General features: G+C 36.8%; 1 protein-coding gene across 10 annotated transcripts in view; it reads left to right on the top strand.

Moving 5' to 3' along the window:
* NBEA (neurobeachin) overlaps positions 1–19599 on the top strand; it is a 458626-nt gene that overhangs the window by 392643 nt on the left and 46384 nt on the right. For all 10 annotated transcript variants that reach the window (XM_048948371.1, XM_048948342.1, XM_048948328.1 and 7 more), the window contains 2 exons: positions 6299–6451; positions 16295–16462. In XM_048948371.1, coding sequence (XP_048804328.1) covers positions 6299–6451; positions 16295–16462 — 321 coding nt within the window. The remainder of the gene's footprint in view (positions 1–6298; positions 6452–16294; positions 16463–19599) is intronic.

The raw sequence follows: 19599 nt of genomic DNA, 5'->3' as shown, positions 1-19599 counted from the left end.
GTGTAGCTTCTTTCTGGCTGCACACACAACTTTAAGTGTAGATCTTTGGCAGTGGCACAAGAATGAATCCCATGTGATATACATGCTGGAATTTTTTTTCAGTCCTTACAGTAAATATGAGGTGTGTGGAATAGAGACTGTCCATCAAAGTAATAAACATTCAAAACTGTTTATAACAGAAAGTGCTTATTATTCATGTATTCCTTATCATATATTCTAAATTCATCTGAGCTGCTTTAAGCACATTTAATCTCTGATCTCACTAATCTCATTAATTGCTGTGGCACAGGTTATGAAATAATTTAAAACAGCATGTGTAATGAATTAATCTTCCATTTTTCAAAGCCTTATGTTGTAAGATGGCCACTGTTCTTACTTTCAAGTACCATACTGAATAATATGAATTGCCTTAATTCTTCATTATCATGTCTAATTAAAAGTCTTTTAAAACTGTTTTTTTAGACAAGTAAAATCTGCCTTGTATTTTTTTCTTTTTCATGGGTTATTGTTTAAGGCAGAGTGAGTCAGTTTTAGAAAGTAAATTGAGATTTTAAGCATCACCAGTGTTCTGCGTGCTCAATTTGTTTTAAAGAAAACTTCCAAATCACACTGAAACAATGTTGCATCAAAAAAATAAAAAATAAACACTGGACATTTGCGAAGGAATGTGTATCTCTTAGGGAAGCTGCAGTTTTGTAGGTCAGTCTCTCGCTTCCACATGCGTGTCTTCTCTCTGATTCTCTCCCCTTCCCCCCTCTCTCCTTCTCCCATTCCTTTTCGTTCCTCCTCTGGAATGGAATTATTTCACGCTGAGATAAAGAAAATGGGGCAGTGTCAGTAGTCAGAACAATGAGCAATGATTTCTACTTATTGATACATCTTGAATAGTAACAAGAAATATGCCACCTTTGAAAAATGTAGCAAACAATAGATTATCAATCTGGAGATGATTAAAGATCTACTTAGACAATTTTTAACTACATTTGAACTATTTGGGTTCATTTTCTAGGAGACCTGTTCACCTATATTGGGTGAAATAGAATTAATACAGTGTGTGCTACAGGAGTGTGGTAACACCCAAGGGAGGACCTGGCTAACACGGTTTATTTTATTGTGTCTCCCTTTATCAACATCGACCTTCTCTCGAGATAATCAGTACAAGCTGGACGAGGAATGAGTGTTAGCAGAGTGACCTTTGAGGAAGCAAGTCACCCAGAAATGACCATAACTTGCCCAGTCAGCCTTCACATTTCTTCCTACCCACTACCCCCCTCTCCAGTTTTTGCTAACTCCGACTTCCAGAGAACCTCCTGTTCAGGCACTAATCTTTCCTAATGCTTCTCAAACTTGTTATATTACTTTTTGAATAGTGTGTTTAGAAGTTAGGAAGGTAAGTCTGACAAAATGTCATTAAGGTGCCTTAGTGTAAATTAACACAGCTAATGGAGGTACTCATGAGTGACTCATTGACCTAGTACTGGGCTCTTGTGGAATTAATGGATGCCAGGGGATCAACCTTTTGGGAGGAAAAGAAAGAAAGAAAAAGGAAAGGGCAGCTTTAAAACCTTGAAGTGAGTTATATTAGAAAAGTGAAAACGTCTGGGTTAGATTTGATTTCATTGGGAAGCCATAAAATGATATACCCTTAACAAAACATATTAAACAGAAACGTCAGATTTGATGCAAGTGGTATACTATTATGATAGTGTTAATAGTGGTCCTCTATCACTCCAAGACATATTTTTAAAGTTTAATTTCTCAGCAGCTTGGATTTGTCACAGGCTTGTAAATTAGAACACGCATTTGGAGATGTTTTCTTATGTGAAGACACAAGGCGTATAATACTGTTAACTATACCTTGGGGTTTTAGTATAGCTATTAAAATAAACTAGAGATTGCATTTACAGACAATAAGTGCCTGTTGTAATATTAATTTTACCTTTTTTTACACTCCTCAGTAGCTTTACTACATCGCTCTTCACCTACAAAGAGCCAAGCTTCTTGAACAGTTTGAGAGGTGGTGACTATTAAATGATAGAAAGCTAACCTGTCTTATTAGAAGTGTGAATGAAAGGGGAACAGAGGAGGTTACCAGCTTGTGAAATGTCAAGGACAACTAGACAGAAATTACTGCAAATGGATTTAGATCACCAGAATCCCTATTTTTATTAACTCTTTGAACTCTAGATATTTATTGTGGTAAGAAATTACCCATGACAGCTCATGTACTCTGCAAGATTTATTTAGATCCTTTGATATGTTTTGGCAATCGCAAAGAAAGAAATATAATTTACTGAATTGTATCTGTTAATGCAACACTATACATCAGATGAATGGCACGCAATAACAAGATGCATGTACATTTCTTAATTGTCTGTGGATATTTCAAAAATACCAGGCACTTTTTTTTTCAATATTTGTCCTCTGTGTCTTATTTCCTTTCATTCCCTCATTTTATGCCTGAAAACTAATGTAACTTCTGGGAAAGCTTTTTTACATTGTTATTCATTATGTTTTCCTTTATGACCTGTTTTACAGTGGCTGACTCAATGTTTATAGCTTAGGTAGACAGTATTTAGAGATGTGTCTTTCATGTAAGTTTTTAGCTTGATGTAGGAACATAACAGAAAAGAACAACTTTTTCAAAATCATGGTAGCTGCAAACAAGCATGCCCCTGCACATATCTAGGTTTACACTGATGTTTTACCACTTGTTACACTGGTGGTGAAATAGGATCCGCTTACCAAACAAGTCAAGTGGAGAGCAGGATGGGAGTCAAAAGGTCCTCTGTGTCCCATCCACTGGTGTACCTAGTGTCACTGGAATGCATTTTCCACTGCTAATCTCTGTGGAAAGTTGAGTTTAAAAATGACCTTTCCAAAGAATGGAAATGGTATAAGAACTGATGTTATATGACAAATTCCACTCTGCATAAAAAGGAATAAAAAATATTATAATGAATAGTTTGGGAAGACAAGAAGATTGTCTTACAGATCTGTGACAAGCTTAAGCTAAGTAGCTATACGTAAGGTAAAATCATTGTCATTTGTACTTATTTTTAAGCACTGAAAAAATGTGAATCTGTCATGAGAATTCTTTCCAAATGTAATAAGCTGCAAACAGCAAAGAGTAATCCGTTCTCCATATCCACAATGGATTGGTGGGTAGGACAAGGGGAAATCATCTTAGATTGTGTAATGAAAGATTTTGGCCAGGCCTTAGGTGAAACTTGCTTACATGGAAAATACTGGAGTCAGCTGATGGAAGTAGTGTGGAGTTGCCAACAGTCAAGTTGTAGAACAACAGGGTGGACAAGCATCTGTATTATCTGAGGAAAGGGCAAGGTCACCTCTTCAAGTGTAACCAGCAAGCAGTAACACTGTTTGAGATATTTCTTCTTGTCCTTAACAGGAAAACACCCAAAGAACTGTCTCTGTCTACCTGTGTGCTTTACTGAAATATGAACTGAAGCAAACCTGCTTCTGAAACAGAGAAAACAGCCTCTGGCTGAGAAAAATACAAATAGGTTTTGAAAATAAGCCCATCCTTTGCTAGCATATTCCTTTGTTCATTCCTTCAGTGTCTTCTTGGTTAGCACAATTCTCACAGGGCCCTAGTTGTCATCTTTCTGTCTCTGCTGAGATTCCCCGCTGTCTGCTCATGCCTGCTGTCCCTGCCTTCCCAGCAGCTTCCCAGCTCTGCCCTTGCACTCCGGCTCCCTCCAACCCATGCTGCCTCCAGCAAGGCATGCTCAGGGGCTCTGGGACAGTATTTCCCTCCCATCCTCATCCAGCCCCCGCCATCAGAAGCAGGTAGAAGGGACAGCTCTTTCATTTTTAAATGTAGCAAAGTGGAAATACATGCATTAATAAGTATCTGGAAAAAAATGATCCTTCCTATCACACTGCTCTAGGCTGGCTTTATTTCCATGCTTCTGAATAGCTGAAGGCAGAATTAGGAGATTTTTTTCCACCACTGACAAATTATGGGATGCCTATTGTTTGTTTTTTCCTTTGCAATGGGCCTATGTTTTAGTATATACTCATTTCTTATCTGGAAGAGAGAAGAAGATGGAGTTACCCGAGGCATTGTTAAGAGATGCAGTTATGTAGTATAGCCAGTAGTGGAGACAACGAAATTTAAGAGGCACATAAAGTGATACAAAAGAAAACTGAACAGTTAATGCAAAGTATGGGAAATACGTAACTGAGAAAGGCACGCACACTTTTGTTTGCATTTTTTTTGTAAGGTTTAATTTATGCTAAGTAGTATTCAAGTAAGTAAACATGATTGTAGGCTGCACTAAAAATAACACTGAAGAGCGACTGTAGGAGTCGTTCTATCAAATCTCTGAAATGATATGTTTAGTTTTGTTACACTGACTGGAATGAAAAAAATAAAGGAGATGCGTAACTGAAATGATTAGGGTTCTAGAGAGGGCTGTTTCAGTACGACTTGGAAGTCTGGCACTGCTTAGTTTCCATAGCACAGGAATAAAACAGGTCAGGCTAAACATATACAATACAATAAATCTTACGAAGAAAGGTAATCACACTCTTTCTATTTATCCTATTTCTGTTTATGTTTTCTGCTATTCCAGGCAAGGGAACACTAAATTACACTGAAATAGCAACAAAGATAAAATTTCTAAATGGAAATACCATTAAAAAAATTCATTGACTTAAATCCCTTTGTTTCAAGATACCATTGAAGTCAGAAGGTTAGAATTCAGTTAAACACTGAACGTGTCTCTGAGTAACACAAATCATACAGGTATGGTAGATGTAAAATTTCACAGTTAGATCCTGGGATGTGTTAAGCTGAGGAAGAGAAGTTTTGTTTAGATATCTTTGATAGAATCATAAACATGCTTGCTGTTTGAAATTATGGGTTGGCACACAACCATACTGCATTAAAAAATAAATTATTAAAAAAGAGCGGAACGTGATTCAAATCTTTTATCCAAAATAGAAATACGCTTTAGTTTAGCATTATACTTTTTTCTTTACTAAATTATTTTTCATTTGAATATTGGCTTTCATATAACTTTGAACCAGTAATATTTCAGCATTCTTATGTCCTTTTGAATTTGGCTGGTCTTTGAGACAGTGCTCTTGGGCTGTCAGTTAGTGTTTTGTACTGTAGGACATGTCCCTTTCTGGCCACTTCTTAGTCCAAAATAAGTAGCTGTTCATTGAAATATAGAGATCTGTGTCTACTTTTCTCCTGAGAGAAACTGAGAGGACTGTTCTTTCTTCTTAGGGCTCCATTAAAGCAGACCTATAATGACTGTTTTTAGTATATTAAAAATGATTGAGAGAGGACAAAATAATTTAAATTGTAACATAAACATTCATATATGTGTGTTTTATGATAATCTTGAAAGGACCATCTATGCTTTAGCTGCTCTGTTCTCTATGGACATGTAGGGCAGATTTAATTGGATAAGCGAGTGTCTGCAGTGATTTTTTTTTACACTCTGCATATCTGCAGTTTTGAAAGTACCACAAAGAGATTCAGGTTTCAGGTGCTGTGACATCAGTTTTGATCATGTTACACAACTGAATACCATAATGCTTTTAACAAGGGAATTTAGAGAATTTAATCCATACCTGGATATTAGAAAGGAGATGGTGGGCTTTAAAGCTTATTTTTATTGCAGTTCAATACTTTCTGCTAAAATAATAGGCAGTAACATATGGAGATGTTCCTTACATCAAAATGCATTTCTATTTAGCTATCAGGAAATTAGAAGAAGATTCCCTCTCTAACTTATTTATAATATATTAACACATTAAGTCATCTTAGCCACTTTGTTACTGAACTTTCCCTGTTTAGGTATCTAGGTATTTTTTAAGAACATATGCTCTATTGGCATTTTTCTCTTCATGCATTTTTGATTTTTTCTTACAGTAGAAATGTTCATTCACCCTAAATTCTACTCCCTTATATACGTAATCAAATTGCCACACTTGTAAAACCTCCACCTCATTTATGGTACTGAAGGGTCACCATATAGCTCCTAGTATGTGTTATTCTGAAGAGGACTTCTTCAATTATATGCACTGTTTTTCTAAACTTGTGTTTTTCATCAGAACACATATAGGTGAAAACAAGATTAAATGTTTCATTGTAAAAGACTTCAAGAAAACGGATTATAAAAAATCTTAAGTATATACGCAGAAACAAAACTGAAACAAGAGTGCTTTCAAGGATACTGCAATAGCACCTGATTCCATCAGCACCATCCAGCATTGCTCTATAATGTGGCCTTATTGTGTGTTTTCTCCCTCCTAGGAATTAATTCCAGAATTTTACTATCTACCAGAGATGTTTGTCAACAGTAACGGCTATAATCTAGGAATCAGAGAAGATGAAGTTGTTGTGAATGATGTTGAGCTCCCACCTTGGGCCAAGAAGCCCGAGGACTTTGTCCGTATCAACAGGATGGTAAGTAGCACTTTAATTTCTCTTTAATTTTAATTTTCATCTCTTTAGAGTTAGGCTTAAATAAATGAAATAGAAAGTGAGGGAAAACTTGCATTCTCTGTTATTTCAAAGAAAGGATATTTTTCAACAAAATTTAATTATTTTTGAGAAAGCATGAGATTCCATGAGATTCTTCAATTATTCATGGGAAGGCATCAGATAGGCATAAGTTGGATGATGCAGGACAGCCTGAAAAATTTAAGTCTGTTTCTCTTTACCAGCTTTCAAATGAAAAATTCAAAAGCTGTTGTAAGTGCTGGTGTGTTGCAAGAAATGTTACATTCCTTCCTCAAGCCATGTAATTCCCATTCAGAGATGAGCTGGAAGTACAGAAGCGTGAACATTAGCCAATAACTGCAGTCTCTGTAGACTTTTTTGAAAGAAATGATTTGATGTAAATTACCATGAAGTCCACCAGATTTAAGCATGAAAAACACTTATCTATATCAGTATTTTGTTGTTTTTTTTTTTCTTGCTTTAATGTTATAAATAATTATCTTGGTTAATGATAGAATTGAAATGTTTGTTTATATTCATTTTAAGGATAAAATGATAGATATATTCTGATATAATGGCAATAGTTCAATTTATGGTTGTCTTTTGGAAATGGATCTTTCTTAAAATGTGTCTTGTCTATGTTGTTTATATAGCTTTTGAAGCTATGGGTTCCCATACAGTTGCAGAGCCATTCAGTTGTTTCATTATTCTCTACAGGGCTTTTGTTGTACCAGTGTATGTCTAGCAGTGTTATTTTTCTTATGATCAGTTTGGCAATTTAATTTCAAGAAATGTGTATTTAAAGAAAATTGTTCTTAAGGGGCTGGTGGAAAAATAGTTGTATGAAGTTCAAAAGAATAGGGGAATGTTACAAAAACAAATTTATTCCTATGATTTAGAAGTGGACGTGTGGAACAGTAAATGATTTGACATATGTACAACAGTCTCCTAAGGAAGTGATGGCAACCTCATCACTTCAGATATGAAATGCACTAAACAAAGCATGAGAAATGTGTTCCAAGGAATAGTCCATAATAGGCAGGATGAAACTGAAAAACATTTCCCTTCTTGTTCTTGGCTGCTTTCACTTATAGCTGTGTATAATGTAACACGCTTTCTAAAAACAAGCAATTGTCATAGCTGCTAGCAATAAATTCAAATGCAATTTTACCACAAAAAAGGGACTGTGAACTGAAAGGATCATTACCCTCCATTACCATTCTCAAGTGTGACACATGCAGTCACAGGTGAGCATCTCCAGGGTGCCCATGTCACTGCACAGAACCCTCTTTTTGGATTGTGGTTGCGGTGAAACCTGAACTGGGAAGTTGATCAGCAATTTGGTTTTGACATCTCTAAGAACAAAAGCTCAATACCTCAGTGGCAAAGGGTAAACAAGCTGTCATCTATTAGGGAATAAAATGAGAGATGTATATTGATGATTCCCTTCGGTGAAATTTTATAAAGGATGTTCCTTTTTTTCTGTCCTAGCTTGTGTTTTTCCATCTTTACACAAAGATGAGGATAAAGAGACCTATGTGCTAAGAGATCACTTGAAGGAAGTCTTCAACTTTAGTTTGTTTCTGCTTTCTAGAAAATAGCATAGGAGCTCTCTATAGAAAATTTTGTTCTGAGATATTAGCAGCTGTTGAGGAAAATTTTAAGTACAAAACTATTCCCCTTCATGACTATTCTTTCAATGGAGACTGGTAGATAAAAGCTGGAAATGCTTTTAGATATTAAGCTGTAGTAGCACTAATGACTGTTTCTATCCATATGTATGCTCAGATTGCTGTAAACTGAATAAGCTGGTGTTAAGATTCTCCACTTCAACTAATAGAATACTTTGCCAATTTCTAAAAACACAAATGATCTCATTTTTGTATCCCACTCTTCCTATTCTTCCTTCCACTCCTGTCCCCACATGTGAGCACTGTCCTGCTGTTATACAATTCTACCTGGAGGCATTTTCTGCATTGCCTTCCTTCTTCCTAACATTTACTTTTAGCAGGAGCAGGATCACCAGATCGAAGTTAAGTTCTACACAGATGCATACTGTCTTGAAGTGAGCAGTCTGATGAAATTTCTAAGGAATGGATTAGAAAACAAGAGAAAGATGCATAGATTTACTTGAATTAGATGCAGAAAGCACACTGAAAATAACCTTTGAAGGAAAGAATTAAAGACATTCGATGAGAAGCAGAAGTCTGTAAACAAAAATAGTACTGAAGGAGAGCAGCAGTGAGAGAGGAGTGATAATGAGCAGCAATTGGATCAGATATAGTTCTATATCATATATAGAATGGTTCTGTATAGCACCAGTGTATTTGGATGCCATCTATGGAGAGTTGTTGCATCACAGCAGATGCATTCTGTTGTACCTGACGATGATTCTTTTGAGACTGCACCTGGAATATTAGATTCACTTCTGGGTGACTAGAAGACAAAGCATTTGCATTTGGAAGCAGTTCAGAGGCTAGAAGCAACATGAAGAACTTTGGGATGTTAAAATATTGTTTTAGGTGCGTAATTTTTTGTGAAACTTATCATGGAGCAGCAAGTAACTGAAAAATGCATAAAGTAAGTATAGAAAGAAGTCACAGAATTTTTTTTTTTAAAGATAAAACAGGTAATATATTTTCAGGAAAACCTTCAAATAGGGTTTATTAGCTCAGATAGCCACTACACTTTCATTTTGGTCACTGGAAACAGATAGGTCAACGCAGGGAACAAATAGAATTGGAAAGTCTGACATTCTCTACCTAATGTCAGAAGCCGTGTTCTGAGCTGGTCAGCAGATGTATTATTCAGTTAGGTCATTCCCAGGCCAAGCTCTGGCTGTTACACAAGAATCCTTCTCCAGAAAAAAAGTAGCCCCGCTTTGGTGCTGACGTGTAAAACACAGCAAGCTTGTGCAAGTCTGGGATTTCTGCATGAGGTTTGCAAAGCAAGCTGAGAGCAGGTTTACAGGATGGCCACAGAAAATTGAAGAACATTTCAAGTAAGCGTTATTCTGATCCTTTGTCTAATGAAGTCAGTGGTAGTCATTTCATTTCAGTGAATAGGATCTGATGTGGTACAATGTGTCACATAGAGTGGAAACTTATTTTTTCCTACCTGACAATATTTTTATTTGATCATGCATATTTTTTTTGCTCGCTACCAGCATATACACGTATATTATGTGTAGTTTTGTGTGGAGGTAAATACAAATATGAAGCCTACTTGTCCATTTACAAAGGTAAATATTTTATTTTAATAACAGCTCACAAGGGCAAGCAGAGAAGAGCTTAGCAAACTCCACAGAGACACAGTGATATAAAAAGATGTAGTTTAACCAGTTGGTTAACAAAACTTACTAAAATTCTGTTCTAATTAATAAAGGGCCGACAAGTTTAGGTTGTTTCATTTGATAGTTCAATCAGGTGTTACACGTTTCTAAGCAAATACAGAAATGGAAGTAAAAATGATTTCCCATCAAAAAAGATTGCTTTAAACTTTGGAAAATTAGACATACTATAAACAGTGGAAAAGGCACTCAGTGCTGTTATTTTAAGATCTATTACAGCAGATTCTAAAGTCTCAGTGTATACATCAGGGATCGTTGCAGCAGTTTTATTTATCCATACAAAGCTAGACTGATTACTATGGACTTACTCATGAAACATTAATAAAGCACTATGTTCAATGCTAACATGATTATGGTCTGACCTCGGTGATGGCACAAAGGACGGAGGCAGAAAGTGTCCCTGATAACATTACCCTAATGCTAGGCTCATCAATCATAATCTCCCAGTTTACCAGGAAAAAAAACCCACGCATAAAACCTTCCACAGATGTGCATCTGTAGTCCTGCTCAGTCTCTCAATCCCTACAGACTTTGAGCAGTCCTGAGAGCCAGAAATAGAGCATATTCAGGCAGTAAGTCAAGCATGTTAAATCAAGGCAGGAAACACCACTGCTAAACACTGAAGCAGAGCTTTTTAAATAACCAGTCTTTAATTTGGAAACAAAAGATGCAATATTGTGTAATTCAAAGTTAATTATAATGATATTTTCATTATGGCTTAGACACATATTAAATTGCAAATTACAGTGTTGAGTAAAATGCGTTCACTGCAAATTATATTTTTTGAAAGCCTGAATGGTGTCCTGTTTTTCTTATACATATTTTGTTCCTATTACATAGCTGTTACTAAGATTGAATTCTCCTTCTGTCTTTGAAATGATTTATTTAAACTCTTCTGCTGCCAATTGCATTTTTGTACAGATCTCTGGCTATTCAGAAGCATGCATAGTATTTCATAATTAAAAAGCTTTTTCAATGGTCATTAGATACATCTATTATGAAATCTCTGTGCTGCAAGGATCAGGGAGATTTATCGTTTTTGCTCACCGTTCAGCAGCAGTTGGCATTCCATTCTTAGCAGATAGGCAGTATATAAGATTTTGTATTAAGATTTTGTATTATTTCATCAGTCGTAGCATGTTTGATTTTTTTTTGTGCCTTGCCAAGGTTTGTTCTTCATGCAATTAAATTCATTCAGCTCACAGGTGTTTCAGTCTTACTGGGAAATGACAGTGGGTTTTTCTTTTTTTCTTTTTTCTTTTTTCTTTTTTTTTTTTTTAAGCTTTCTATATCACTGAAGAATCTATTTACGTATTGAAGCTGCTCACATAAAGGGTCAGTTCCTGCACAGACATCCCTAGAATAACCCAAATATGCACAATACATCTGTTTCTCTTTTATTAAAAGATTAATTTGCTTAAACAAACAGAACAAATTCCAGGTATCAGTATTTCTTTTTTATTGTGCAGCAAGAGTCAAAGACTTTACCCCCTTGAATGGTACAAGAAATGCTGAAAGAGTAAGTGAAATATTAAGCTGAGATAATCTGCATATTCAGAGCTTTTCTATTCTCCAGACACACACAAAAAAACACCAAACACTGATTAAGGCAAAATGCCTGTGTGTTAGAAAGGTGTTAGAACTCCTGATACTTTACGCAACATACGTTTTGCATTAAAATAAAAACCAGTGTCTTCAACTGGAATCTCTGCGAAGCATAATTTTTACTCCAAATTAGGATGAAAGCGTTCTACCTTCATCCTTCAGAAACCTCAGAATTTAGGAGAAAGAAATTTTCACTGTAAGTGCAATTACCTAGGTTCCTTAAATCAGACATCTTGTGGAAAGCATAGGTGTTCATAGATGTTTCACACAGAGGGTGGTGACGCACTGGAACAGGTTGCCCAAGGAGGTTGTGGATGCCCCATCCCTGGAGGCATTCAAGGCCAGGCTGGATGTGGCTCTGGGCAGCCTGGTCTGGTGGTTGGTGACCCTGCACATAGCAGGGGGGTTGAAACTAGATAATCTTTTCAACCCAGGCTATTCTATGATTCTATGGTTCAGGTGTTCTAGTTAAAAATTTTACTGAGGGGTGACATATGAAATTCTTACATTTGCCCAGAATTTAAATTGGAAATAGATATAGAACTCGATTCCACTAAGCAGTAACTTGGCTAATATTAATCTCACTTAGTTTACGCATAAGGATCAACTTACTAATTTCTATTTGTATTTTACAACAGTTACAGGTCTGATTTTCAGCCTGTGGAACATGTGTGCATATGCTTGCAGGCAAACACAGAAAAAACACAATTCCTTTACTTCAAAATATTTATCTTTCTCTCACTAGAGAGTTCTTTATTATTAATTGTAACAGAAAACAAGCTAGATATTACCTCATTTCTGTTTAATAGTTTGTCTCTCTTAGAAAGGCATAAATAATGCTGTATCATTATTAATACATATACTATATACTTATTAAAATTTTACTTCTACATAAGATGTAGAATAATAATGACAGAATAACAGAATAGAATAATATGACAGAATATCCTGATTTGGAAGACACCCACAAGGATCACTGACCCCAACTCCTAGCTTCATACAAAACTACCAGAAAACATTCCAAGATGGGTGAATTTGCAAGGACCTCTGGATGCCATCTTGTTCAGCTCCGTTTCCAGCAGGGTCACCCAGAGCAAGGTGCCCAGGGCCACGTCCAGGTAACTTTGGAAGATCCCCAAGAAGGATACTCCTCAGCCTCTGGGGAGCCTGTGCCACTGCTTCAATGCCTGAGAGAAGCTTTCCCAGTGTTCAAAGGGAAATTCCTGTGCTCCAGTTTGTGCCTATGGTCTCTGGTCCTAGCCCTGGGCACCACTGGACAGAGCCTGACGCCATTCGCTTGCCTCCTCCCCACCCCCCTTTTTTTAGGTATTTATGGACACTGAGATCATCCTGAGCCTTCACTTCTCCAAGCAGAAGAGTCCCATCTCTCCCAGCCTCTTCTCATATGGGAGAGTCTCCAGTCCCTTCAACATATTTGTGGCCCTTTATTAGACTCTCTCCAGTATATCCATGTCACTCTTGGTACTTGGGAGGCCCAGAACTGGACCCAGTATTCCAAGTGTGGCCTCACCACACTCAGTAGAGGAAGGATCATCTCCCTCCACCTGCTGGTGATACTTTGCCCAGGAATACCATTAGCCTACTTAGCAACAAGGGCACATTACTGTCTCATGTTCAACTTGGTGTCCAAGAGGACATATAATTATATAGGTAATAGTTATTATTAATACCTCCAGTATGTTTTAAAGCCACAATCTTCTTGAACACTGTCTTCTTTATGGCCATCACCTACTTACCTTAAAGAAATGTTTCTCTTTTTCTGCATGTTGTTACTCCTGTACCTACAAATTGTATTTACACAGAAAATTCTCTCACCCTACCCCCTACTAAGCATTGCATATTCATGAAAAACCAAACCATGTACAGCTGACAGTGATGCACTCATAAATTTTCAGGAGGGTCTTTCATGGAAATGGAGCAGCTTGTACATTAGTGCAAATTAGGGAGAAGATTCTGCAGGTGCCTCTGCCAAAATCCCTGCCACAGCAGTTGTCCACCACACAGCGCCTGGCAGGTATTGTCCTTGCCACACCAGCATCCTCACAGTCTCCCTGACAGTAACACACTGGGCTTCCACTTTTGCATGCAATTGAGAAAAGTATAGCTCCACATAACTAAATTTGTCTCTTACGTATTTCCCATTTAAGCATACAGACCTTTAAAGAAGCTTTAGACCTCTTAAGATAGTACAATAAATCTGCTTAAAGTGTTGCAGACAGGGGATAAGACATGTTGCTGTGGAAAAACAGTTCATTTGTGTAGAAAGTTATTAAAGAGCAGATCCTTGTGAAATAGAAGTTCTTCATACCTGCCAGGGTCACTGAGACCTTCTCTGGAATGACAAGCCGTTGAGCAGTGGCTGGTCATGCAAGTTGAAACTGCCTCAGGGAAACATAACATAAGTGTTCAATTCTGCTACCGTAGGGGAGAGGATGTTTTAGAAGATAATGGCTGAAATATGCTGATTTGACCCAAGCTTATTTATTTATTTATTTATTTCAGATTTACTGTCCAACTTTTAAATAGTGTGCTTCTAACTCAAAATTCCATCATTTATTTGAATGTTATCTGCATACTCGAGAAATAAAAATGCTATTTTTGTCCACTGCAAACACCTAACATGTCATTTCATAATCTCCTTTTTAATAAAAGGCCACAAGCCAACCTTACAAAATGCAGAGGAGAAAGAGAACTATTGGATTGCTCATTGTAAGTTGGTTGGAGATGGATACTAGAAAGACAGCAGGCTTAAAATCCTGCTCTAAATTTTCTTGCATACAAAGGAACATTAAAAATTGACCATTTAAAGGTTAGGAAATGCTTTATTCATGATTATGGTAGCATACTTAATTTTGTCCTTGTATGCTAACATCCTTCAAGCTGAATAAGGTAAAAGATCTATGAAAAAAGAGTACACAAGATCATGCAGTTACTGACTATATGCTGCACACATGCAAGATAATATAATTATGGATCTGACATTACTTATTTATTTAGAGACACACTTTGAAATCGAGTAGTTTATTATTAATGTATTTTAATAAGATTAGGCAAAATTTGCATGTGATGGCCTTTGATTTTGGAAAGGGAGTAACACATTTTTATACAGTTCTCTGCAACATTTGTTTGTAGGTTCTTGTAGAATCCCAAACTTCAGCCCTTGAAAACTGAGCTCCATGTCAGCTATGAAGTCTGAGCCTTCACATCTGTTTTCCTCAGAAATAGTGTTCACTGATTTTTTTAGAGAATGGTCTGGTTTTCCATAGAGTTCCTCTTCCATGTGAAGCACTGGGGAATGATTGCCTGAATGAAGGAATTAGGATTACTCAAGAGAAAAAAACAACACAAAGCAAGTAAACAACCAACCCTAACAAAACATAATCTTTAAAAATTAAAAGTGCTAGATAACATTACATAACAGATTGCTGTCAGCTCTGCCTGTGTGCAGATGAAAGACAGTAAGCTTGACATAGATGTTTACATAATAAATTGTATTAAGACTGGTATTCTTTTCTTCAGACAGAGCCAGGCTCATGTCTAATGGTGCCTAGGGCTAGGGCCAGAAGCCATGGGCACAAACTGAAGCACAGGAGGTTTCTTCTGAAAACCAGGAGCACTTCTGTGCTGTGCAGTGATGGAGCACTGGCACAGGCTACCCAGAGGCTCTTCCTTGGGGATCTTCCAAAACCCCCTCAATATGGCCCTCGGCACCCTGCTCTGAGTGTCCCTGCTGAGGCGGGGACTGAACAAGTTGACATCCAGAGGGCCCTGAAAACCTCAAGCATTCTGTGATTTCATTATCAGTTTTCTTCAAATTAACTAATTGGAAGTTAGCGCTCAGATCTAAGAAGTGAGCCAAATCTCCTCTAATCAGAGGGAGCTAGGTATACAAAACTGTACTAAAGCACAATTTTGATGTATTTTGGGCAAGGGTGCATATAGAAACATTGTTAGTGGAACAAGAATCTTCATTTTAGTACCAGTTCCTGTTGACCTTCTCTAAAGGTAGCATTGGGAATCAAAGAATTAGAGCATCTAACGTACCTTCTGAGTCAGCTTCGTGAAGGGATAAGGAGGAGCTATGTAATGCCTTCAGGCTTTGAAAGTTCCATTTCAGGCAATGATATCTACTAAGGATGCAAATAGTTTGATACAGGGATAGTGTTTGTATAATAATAATATTGCCATCATTCTCTCTTTCTAGCATTAGTCCCTTTCCATATGCTAAGCAACAGGGTAACAATCCTTGAAGACATTTCTAAACAAGTAATGTCCTGTATTTTCCCTGGTGAACCAATCTCGTGTCAGAAATGAATGTGAAAAAAAATCTTTTCCTGTGAGAAATAAGTGAAAATTCACACAGAGAGTTGAGAACCTGATTTTGTCAATGCGCTTTGTAATCCTCAAGTTTCCCTCTAAGATTTAAGGCTAATTATAACTAGTCAGAAAAATGTGGAGGAATATCGGGTTTATGAAATTGTTTTCTCACTTTTATCAGTATATCTTGATGAATTATCTAACTTATTTGACAAGCCCAAATTAATTATTAAACCCTTGCAACCAGGAGAAAGTCAGTGGCTGAAAAGAAAGATACCTTGATATAAAGTTGAATGAAAGAAAAATGCCTTTTTAGGTATTTTTGATTTTGGTGTGTTTTTTTTTTCTTTTTCCAGTATAATTCTGTTTTTTAATATTTGAAAGATTTCAAATGAATTGGATAAGCCTGAACAGAAAATGTAATGATTCCTCAGTTAATAGGAGATGGTAAGACGTAATTTAAGCACAAAAGCGCAAGATGGAATTTAGTTCCTTACTCTGAACTTCACTTGCAGGCCCTGGAAAGCGAATTTGTGTCATGTCAACTTCATCAGTGGATTGACCTTATATTTGGCTATAAGCAACGGGGACCAGAAGCAGTGCGCGCACTCAATGTTTTCCACTACCTAACATATGAAGGCTCTGTGAACCTGGACAGTATCACTGATCCTGTCCTCAGGGAGGTAGGTGTTTATGCTATTTCATTCTAAAGACTGCTGTCATCTCACAAGAAATGGTACTTTTTTCATCTTTCACTGCTGCCAAAAATTGTAGGGTATGATTCAGAATTTGAACCCTTCAGAAGCAAGAATTAATTAGCTAGTGATGAAACAGATGTCCCAAGGTGTTTTGTTTGCTTGGATTTACTAATATATTGTATAGCCTCTTGTGATATGGAAAATCGTAACATAATGTATATTCTATAATTTAAATTCTGAAACTTTTTATAATTAATTACTTTCAGTAAGTTCACTTACTAGAACTGAAAAGCTAAAGAAAAAGACTGCATCACAATCACAATAAAAAATCTATTTTTTTTCAACCAGATAATGTGGGAAAAATGTTTATGGCTATGAAAATGCTTGCTAGATGGACAACAGAAATAATTCAGATTAGTTCTGTGTTAATCATATAAATCATAATCAAAATGATGCCAACACAGAAAATGTTTGCTATTGTGCATATAAACATTTATGCTTGTATGTTTGTGCATAGTATAAGTACGTACATTGAGTGTGCATCTGAAATGGCATTCTCAGGAAATCTTAAGAAAAAAAGTACTAGTTACCTTGATATATGTTTTCTTCCAGTTTCTGTATTTGTTTTTATTAAGACTGTTAATTTGAATCATTATTTCTCAAATATCATCCAATCGTTGGATAAGACAATTGAAATTAGGTGGAAAGTGTGAAGAAGCAACAGCTGCTAGATGAGTACCGCTGTGATGAAGCTGTATACACAATCTTCCATTCCCCCAGATAGTTACCATCTGCTGTATGCAAAATAGTAATAATTTATACATTGCCAGGCGATGTGTTATTGTTTGTTTGTTTGTTTGTTTGTTTATTCTTACATCTTGGAATTACTCTGAAATCTACAGATTTCAGAGGGAAGTATGTTAAAGAAAGAAATTCAATTCAGTGTAATTCTGGGTTTTGTCACGTTGCTTTCTAGTAGTGAGTTGTTTCTTTGGTGCTTTTTCAGGAGCAGAACTGAAAAAACCATTTGGTTTCTTATGTTGCTATAGCTGGATTTTCACCTCATGCACTGCAAAGCTTATATTTTGTACACAGTATTTGTTTGGCTTTACAAATGGGCAAAATTGCATTGATATCAAATATTTGTTGCTAATGTGTACAAAACCATCTTCTGCATTTAAAACTTTGATGGTGAGAAGTCAAAAAAGTAGAAAAATGCAAAAACAAAGGAGCAATGGTTTTTAAAGCATAAAACAGGTGTCAAGCACCATGAATGCAAGGGATTAGCATAGCTTAAGGTCCTGATTTACATGGGCAGACTTCGATGTCTTGACTTTAAAAGATCTGCTCCCACAGGGCAGCTTGTAGGATTGAAGTCTATCTGTCTGTCTCTGCACCTTATTTAACATCTTATGACATGATGAGGCTCTTCAACTCTCCTGTGGCTCTGCTTACATGCATAACTTGTCATCAGAAATTTCAAGAAATTCATGGAAATGTTTTTGTTCACTCACTTGAACATCTAACCCCTGCCCTCTCAGTCAGTAGTGCATAAACCTCTTCTTAAGCTTTTATTTACTCCAAGTAAACAACTGAAAGCACAACTTCATCCTTATTACCACCATGAAGATTAGCAAAGAAAATACACTGCTAGTAGCGAGAAGACAAAATATCTTGAAAAAATAAATACCTGTTTATGAAAGTAGGAGACATTCTCTGTCCAGTAACAAAGCATTTAACATTTTGATGATCTAGTAGATGTCATGTTTATTTTGAAAGTATATATAACTCTCTCTGTATTGTTGTATTGACACTTTTTTTTATTATTCCTATTTTTACCAGATATTCCAGAAAATAAATTAAAAGCAAAAAGTTCTTTAAAGCCTGAAATGTAAAGACAGATACACTAGACTGTCTGCAAGTAATGACAACAGTTATTTAATGCATTTTATAGTGGTAGGCGGTGGTGTCTAGTGTCTTAACATGAAAGCATGACCATTTAAAATTAATGGAGCTTTGCAGTTATCTGAGAAAATTCATATCTCAGCATACAAGCTTGTTTGGTATTTATTTTCTAAATAAATGGGAATTTGCTTTGGCACAAAGGCAGTGAATGTACTGAATAAATGATAGTTAAAAAAGCACATAAATGCACATTGATTGGCAGCAGCCATTATCAGACCAATGTCCACGGATAGGGCAGTAGCATCTTCAAACTATCTATAGCTAGCTGTGTGGAGCTGAATCCCCAAAGAATCTTTCTAGTGAGATGAGGCTCCAGATAGTCACACTGAAGTCTGACCTGATTGAAAGGCATAATTTAAAAAGGAATATCCCAGCGACCTACTCAAATTCTCCTTTGGCCTTTTTGTTTCCACCATTTTCTTAAGCACCTCACATCCATTGCAGAATGGCGAAGAGGTTACTTCAGTCTCCATATGATTGGAATTAAAATGTAGTCAAAGATGGTGTGGCTTAACCCAGGTTGAGGGAGGCAGGCTTGTTCAGCCTGGAGAAGCGAAGGCTGAGGGGTGACCTCATTGCAGCCTTCCAGTCCCTAAAAGGAGCCTACAAACAGGAGGGAAGCCAACTCTTTACAAGGGTAGATAATGGCATGACAAGGGGAAATAGTTTTAAGTTGACATTTCAGTTAACATTTAGATTGGATATCAGAGGGAAATTCTTTACAAAGAGAGTGGTGAGATGCTGGAGCAGGCTGCCCAGAGAGGACGTGGATGCCCTGTCTCTGGGGGTGTTCAAGGCCAGATTGTATGGGGCCATTGGCAGCCTGGTCTAGTATCAGATATTGGGGTTGTTGGAGGCTGGAGATTGATGATCCTTGAGGTCCATTCCAGCCCAAGCCATTCTATGATTCTGTGATTCCTGCCATCAGCTACATCTTTCTCAAGTGCATGCAGGAACCCTGAAAGAGCTCTCTAATGTTTGACACTCTAACGTGTCCATCCTGTGCTGTTTTCCTTCTTGGCCATTCTGGATGAAACCAGAATGGTGGATAGCATTGAACTTTATATTACTGAAGTTGAAGTCTCTGAAATCTCATATGTCTGTCTCTCAAAAAACTCTTTGGGAAGTTAAGATCTGCACTTGGTGGGTAAAATAAA

This window comes from Lagopus muta, chromosome 1 (assembly GCF_023343835.1).
Source record: "Lagopus muta isolate bLagMut1 chromosome 1, bLagMut1 primary, whole genome shotgun sequence".
NCBI lineage: Eukaryota > Metazoa > Chordata > Aves > Galliformes > Phasianidae > Lagopus > Lagopus muta.
This window is presented reverse-complemented; position numbering and strand designations above follow the sequence as displayed.